This window comes from Verticillium alfalfae, genomic scaffold (genome assembly GCF_000150825.1).
Source record: "Verticillium alfalfae VaMs.102 supercont1.1 genomic scaffold, whole genome shotgun sequence".
In the NCBI taxonomy this organism is placed as follows: Eukaryota; Fungi; Ascomycota; class Sordariomycetes; order Glomerellales; family Plectosphaerellaceae; genus Verticillium; species Verticillium alfalfae.
Window position 1 is genome coordinate 4,164,342 of NW_003315038.1, and position 6,481 is coordinate 4,170,822.

Below are 6,481 nucleotides of genomic sequence, written 5' to 3' on the forward strand. Positions count from 1 at the left end.
CTCTGGAGAGAGGGGGGGGAGCGTCTCATTGGGTTTCGCGAACCCCAAGCCAGGGATCGTGAAGCCAGACATGTTGCCGAGTGGGTTATGGGGGTCTCTTTTCTTGTTTTTTTCAGTGATTTGTCTCATACGATTCGATTCTTTCGTCTGGATAGAGGGAATGAACAGGTCCTTTGGTTGAATTGAGGTCCAAAGTGGGAATGTTGTCGATTGTCAGAGGAGGGAAGGCACCTCTGAAATCCAGGGACTCGAAAATTTTAGTGGAGCTGCGATGGAAGTTGCAAAAGGTGGGGCACCGATAACAAGTTCAGCCTTGATAAGCTCAGACTGCCGAGCAGCACAGACCACTCCATGCTCCAACAGCTCCTGATACTCAACAGCTCCTGGGGCATATCAACCCAACCAACACGACACCCCAGGCTTCCGAATGCTGGTCAGGACATGTGTACGGAAGTTGTTGTAAGAATGCAGTTAATTTTCTTTTTGCTTGGTTATAAATGTTAAACTCATCAAGAACCGGTCGTTTGGTCTCGAAATGTTTTGTATTTCTTTGGTTCGCCGTTTGGCTTCCGCGCAGACACGATCGAGGTTGTGCTCTTTTGTTACCCAGGCTAGTCTGTCAACTGAACGCCCATGGTCAGCACGGCGACATTTTCCCGTACGAGGCTTCGATGTCATCAGACAGGACCAGATTATCGAGGAGGAAGATATGCCCGAGTACTGCCCGGACCATTTCTATCCCGTTTGCTTGGGCGAAGTCTTCGTTGACCGGTTTTAGGCAGTGACTAAACTTGGCTATGGCTCACCATCTACCATTTGACTTGCGCGTGACCTTCTGTGAGTACGTTATGAAAGTTGCTACTTGAAATCTGACTGGTCTTTGGCACGGACTTGGTCAATACGTGGCGTTGAAAGTTTGCATTCACAACTCCGTCCAAAACCACAAGATCTCGTTTTACCAGCACATGGAGACGATCTCTCCTACCAAGCACCCCGGGGCCAAAAAGGTCAGAAAGCTCCGAGATTCTTTTGATGTGATAGGCCCACACGGCAAGCATCCGGTCCTTGTTCTCTAGGTGTCTCGAATGAGCATTCGCGACATGGATACAGTGTTCATGGATAATGACGGCTTCGACGAAGGTCGTTTAGGGAGCTATCAAGGAACTTCTAGATGCTCTCGACTTTCTGCATACCGAGGTGAAATCCGTCCACACCGGTGAGTATCAGACACCTCTTATACCCCGTGCGAAGACGCCGAGCATGGCAACTAAGAGTCCCCTCAGATGTTCATCCCGGCAACCTCTTGCTTGGTGCCAACGACAACTCCATGTTCCAAAAGCTGGAGGACGACGAATGCGCAAGACCCGTCGCCCGCAAGCCGTACGAAGACAGAACCATATATCTCTCACGCCTCATGAAGCCCAAGGTCGGACCACTCCTGCTTTCTGACTTTGGCGAAACCAGAATCGGCCCTGGCCCTCATACCGGCGACATCATGCCCATCATGTACCGAGCCCCGGAGACGCTCGTGCACATGCCATGGAGCTATCCTGTCGATATCTGGAGCGTCGGGCTGACGGTTTGTGCCCCCGACCCATTTCCGAATGCTCACCACAGCTGCTGACCCTCAGGCCGTTGTCCTAGGCATGGAACCTGCTCCAAGGAAGAACACTGTTCACAGCCCGCAAACAAGACGGCAGCCTTTCGGATGGCGCGCACTTTGCCGAGCTCATGGCTGCGTTGGGTCCCCCGCCGCAAGCGCTCCTCGACCGACATCGCAGCAGAGCACTCACATACTGGGACCAAGACGGTACGGAGATTGCCTCACCAGTCCCCGTGTAGTATGCAGCCAGCAGACACTCTGACCCTTTCATGCTCTAAGGCGTCTGGGGCGAGTTCGTGCCTATACCAAAAGAAAAAACCCTCGAGGCAGCAGAGGCCAAACTCAAGGACAACTCCAGGTTTCTGCGGTTCATTCGACGCGCGCTGACCTGGGATCCGGAGGCGCGTCCGACAGCGAAGGAGCTCTTGCAAGACCCGTGGCTCGAGGAGTAGGGCGCAGTTCTGCATCGTCTCTTTTCTTCGTTACCGTCCCCGGCGTTCTGGGACAAACGGCCGCCGATCGTGTACATCACTGTATTTGTAACGCCTCTCAACTGTACGCAGCCACTTCTGATCTAATTTTACTCGCAATAAGATAGCTATCCATCGCCATTCGTAATGTTCCGTCGCTTCATTATCGCCATGTCTCATTAACCCAGGAGAATGCCTGGCAGCGAATGGCGCATCGCTCTTGCACAGCGTCTACGGGTACGAAGTCCGTAGCTTACGTTTCAGCGGCGGCGAAAAGGCGAGTTGGTGCAGAATCGGCTTGGCAAACACTACAGAGCCCACCCCGAGGTCATCGTCATATCGTCTTATACAGGCAAGCGGGACCTATTTGTGACGCAGGTGTCAGCAAACAAGCTGGCAGCACTGATGTGCTCGCTGATTGATCTGGACCTCAGGACCGAGGGCCGCACGTAAGGCTGGCGGGATAAGAGGCCCCCCCCCAGTCGAGTTACATCGCAGGCCATGGGTTGCCGTAAGCGCGATTCCCAAACGAGCTGCGGATGCCGAACAGGGGCGACCATCAATCAGTGCACCTCCCTGATATGACCCTGAACCGAAATTTCTTTCCACTTGCTCTCGAAATCCACTGTACAATCCAAGAAGAGCGCGCAAAGTTCACTTCAAAGGCAGAAGAAAGGAACAAACAGACATTGAAGGCGGGTGCTTATCCACACGAAGTGACGCAAAATCCCCCCTGCCGATCAAAGGCGACGAGTCTGAGCGATGCCTACTCCCAATACCTCAACAGCTACGCGCCAGCCCGTCAGCTTCTTCAAGCCCCTGGACTGCTCGAGGGGCAACACCACGGCAGCGGCGGCGAGGTGAGTGTGAGAGCGCACATGTTGTGCGGTCCCGACTGACGCGCTTCCAGTTGCGCATTGACAAAGGGGCACCAAGTCTTGACCTGTGCCTTACAACACCGGCCCCGACCTACGAGAACGAGTGCCCCCAGGGTTCGGTCTGGGTGCCTTACATGTGAGTCTTGACGTCGTTTGACGTCACAAACGCAAACCCGCATGGCACGACAGTGACTGATGGTCCAATAGGCAAGTGAGTCTCATGCCGTCAGCAACTGACTCGGCCCTGTCATGATCCCCAACAGCTCAACACGTGTGTGTTAGGAAACGACGCGTGAAGTGTGATGAAGCGAAACCTTTCTGCCAACGATGCGTCAAGTGGCAGGGCTTCTGTGACGGCTACGATTTATTTGCCCGTGCGGCGGCAGCAGCTGACGCCGCTCGAAGTCTAGCACCGGCAGCACAGCGACTGAGACGGCTAGCCCCGGCACCTGCACATCTTGACAGCCGTATACTTCTGGAGCCCACGGAAGTTCTGTTCAGAGACGGAGCACGAGAAGCGTTCTTCATGACGTGGTGCGACACTCGGAAGCTCATCGGAGGCGGCCTCTCGAGGATGACCTTGGGAAGAGGACGATGCTGCAGCTGAGCCATGAGTGGCCTGCGGTTCGCTACGCCATCATGAGTGTCGGCGCCATCGGCAAGTCCCTTCACAAGGGGTTCGTGCCGACAACGCACCAAGAAATGGCAGCCCACGGCCCGCGTACGGACAGGCCCTGTCGTACTACGGTCGGGCGCTGAGCGACGTGCGGCGCGCCACGGCGGACCCGAGCTCGCTGAGGGCGACGGTCGTGTGCTGCCTGCTCTTCGTCTGCTTCGAGGTTCTGCACACGGACTGCCGAGCGGCGTACGCTCACCTTGACAATGGACAGTTGCTGATGCACGAGATGACGATGCGGGCCCGTTCGTCGGGCATCAAGTCGAACATTGTCGAGTCGGAAGCGCTGGAACGTGACTTTCTCCAGATATTCCAGCGACTCATCCACCAGACATGGTCGTACGGGGTGATCCGGCCGCCTCTGATGGCACAGATCGAGGCGCAGGCGGCACCCAGGAAACCGCAGACCATGTGGTGCTGTCGCGGTGGGCCCAAGAACCACCACGTCATCGAGAACATGCCCGACTCGTTCGACGACTTTTCCGAGGCGCGACGGTGGTGGGAGGTGACGCAGCACGCGGCCACACATACGTCCCACGTCGTCTTCCGCGTCAGCCACAACGGCCTGGGCTCGCTGTTCAGCGGAAACTCGGAGTCGATCAAGATGGCCATGGAGGAGGCCACGTACGGCCACATGGCAACGGAAGACGACCTCTTCGGCAACAGGCATGCGCGCTCGCGGCATCATGTCGACTCTGTCGAGCGCTGGTGGCTGGCGTTCAGACCACTCTGGGAAGCCGTTCAGGCGGTCAAGGACCAGGACAAAGCGCGGTATCTGCAGGGCGCGCACTTGCGGGTGCAGTACCTGAATCTGTATGCAAGCGTCATGTCGCCTCTGGGATGTGACTTCCCAAGCGTTGTGGCCATGACGCCGATCTACAGCGAGATTGTCAGTCTGTCCAGCGAGATCCTGCCGCGGCAGCGAGACATGTTTGGCGCCGTCACGCAGGGCGACATCTTCTCGATGGATGCCGCCGTCACGTTCCCACTCTTCCAGGCGAGCATGCGCTGTCGAGACGCCAATGTGCGCGAGGCAGCGATACGACTGCTTCAGGAGAACCCCAGACGCGATGGCATGTGGGACAGCCGCATGTTCGAAGCGTTGGTGGTGCAGAACCGCACGCTCGAGGTGGAGAATGCCAGAGAAGGAAGCCTTGAAGAGCAGTGGTCGAGGTTACAGCAGAGGAGGGCTCATCTGGATGAAGAGGGGACGCTCAAGACCATTGGGCTGTTGAAGGATGTTGCAGCTGGCAAGTGGAGGCTGCAGCAGGAGGCTGTAGGGAGGTTTCTGTATGACTAGGGGTTTCGGTTGATTGTGGTGCGTGGAGGAGAGAAAGAAAGCGGGATGAGGTCCTGGTTCATATTGGACGAGGAAGGAGAAGATGGACGAGGGATGGTTTTGATAGAAAGTCGATGGTTGAGTTCACCTGATCGCGAGAGTTGAGTTGTTGGGAGAGCGTGTGTTGTAGTGTACAAGTACAGAAGAGGATACAACAGCTGCCAGCTGTCAGAAATTTGCCAGCCGGCAACCGCGGCGGTGGTTGGCGCCGAATGCCGTTGCCCCACCTAAAAGTCGAAAAATTATCGTCGCTGCACTCAGTCGTCAGTTGCAATCGTCAATCGTCAATCGCTATCGCCAGTCCATTGCTTGCTTCAAGCCTTGGGCCAGAGCTGAAGCACGTCTCGCCTCTGCCGACCCCAGCCACCTGCCCTTTCAATAACAGCAGCAGCAGCAGCAGCAGCAGCAGCAACAGCAGCAGCAGAAGAAGACACCAACCATGGCGCCTCCCAAGAAAGTCAAGGGCAAGAAGCCGCAGCCCTTGAAGCGCGAGATCGTCCAGGAGAAGCGCAAGCGGCAGCAGCTCAGCATTGCTGCCCTCGAAAAGTCGATTGCCGAGTTTGTGAGTCGAGCCAGCCGCCCTTTTTGTTTTTTCTCTCTCGTGCGCTTGCTCCCAGAGTCACAGCCTCCGACTGACATGGCATCGTCCAGGACCCCAAGGCCACCGAGGTGACGACCTTTGCCGAACTGCCCCTGTGCGGACCGACGAAGCAGGGCCTCGAGAAATCCCACTTTACGACGCTCACCGACATCCAGTCGCGCGCCGTGCCGCTGGCGCTCCAGGGCCAGGACATTCTCGGCGCCGCCAAGACGGGCAGCGGCAAGACGCTGGCTTTCCTCCTGCCGGTGCTCGAGAAGCTGTACCGCGCGCAGTGGACCGAGTTTGACGGCCTCGGCGCCCTCATCATCTCGCCGACGCGCGAGCTCGCGGCCCAGATCTTCGAGGTGCTGCGCAAGATCGGCCGCTACCACGCCTTCTCGGCGGGCCTCGTCATCGGCGGCAAGAGCCTCAAGGAGGAGGCCGAGCGGCTGGCCAAGATGAACATCCTCGTGTGCACGCCGGGCCGCATGCTGCAGCACCTCGACCAGACGGCCGGCTTCGACGTCGACAACCTGCAGATGCTCGTGCTCGACGAGGCCGACCGCATCATGGACATGGGCTTCCAACAGGCCGTCGACGCCCTCGTCGAGCATCTGCCGGCCACGCGCCAGACGCTCCTCTTCAGCGCGACGCAGAGCAAGAAGATTTCCGACCTCGCGCGCCTCAGCCTGCGCGACCCCGCCTACGTCGCCGTCCACGAGGAGGCGACGCCGGCCAACCTGCAGCAGCACTACCTCGTGACGCCGCTGCCCGAGAAGCTCGACACGCTCTACGGCTTCATCAAGGCCAACCTCAAGAGCAAGATGATCGTCTTCTTCTCCTCGGGCAAGCAGGTGCGCTTCGTCTACGAGAGCTTCCGCCACCTGTCGCCCGGCGTGCCGCTGCTGCACCTGCTCGGCAAGCAGAAGCAGCTG

At 57.6% G+C, this 6,481-nt stretch overlaps 3 protein-coding genes across 3 annotated transcripts in view; all 3 read left to right on the forward strand.

Moving 5' to 3' along the window:
* Window positions 1-1,327: 1,327 nt before the first annotated feature.
* VDBG_01262 (protein kinase domain-containing protein) lies at window positions 1,328-2,055 on the forward strand (the record flags this gene model as incomplete). Its single annotated transcript, XM_003009533.1, has 3 exons — window positions 1,328-1,579; window positions 1,645-1,810; window positions 1,883-2,055. 3 exons carry the CDS (start codon window positions 1,328-1,330, stop codon window positions 2,053-2,055), a joined length of 591 nt encoding a protein of 196 aa, XP_003009579.1.
* A 519-nt stretch (window positions 2,056-2,574) lies between these two features.
* Window positions 2,575-4,927, forward strand: VDBG_01263 (conserved hypothetical protein; the record flags this gene model as incomplete). The annotated part of the gene is made up of 4 exons (XM_003009534.1): window positions 2,575-2,584; window positions 2,760-3,087; window positions 3,234-3,441; window positions 3,596-4,927. 4 exons carry the CDS (start codon window positions 2,575-2,577, stop codon window positions 4,925-4,927), a joined length of 1,878 nt encoding a protein of 625 aa, XP_003009580.1.
* Window positions 4,928-5,405: 478 nt separating this feature from the next.
* VDBG_01264 (ATP-dependent RNA helicase dbp-4) overlaps window positions 5,406-6,481 on the forward strand; it is a gene marked incomplete at both ends in the record, with an annotated part of 2,540 nt that continues 1,464 nt past the window's right edge. The window contains 2 exons of the mRNA XM_003009535.1: window positions 5,406-5,528; window positions 5,618-6,400. Of these exons, the coding sequence (XP_003009581.1) occupies window positions 5,406-5,528; window positions 5,618-6,400 (906 nt within the window). The remainder of the gene's footprint in view (window positions 5,529-5,617; window positions 6,401-6,481) is intronic.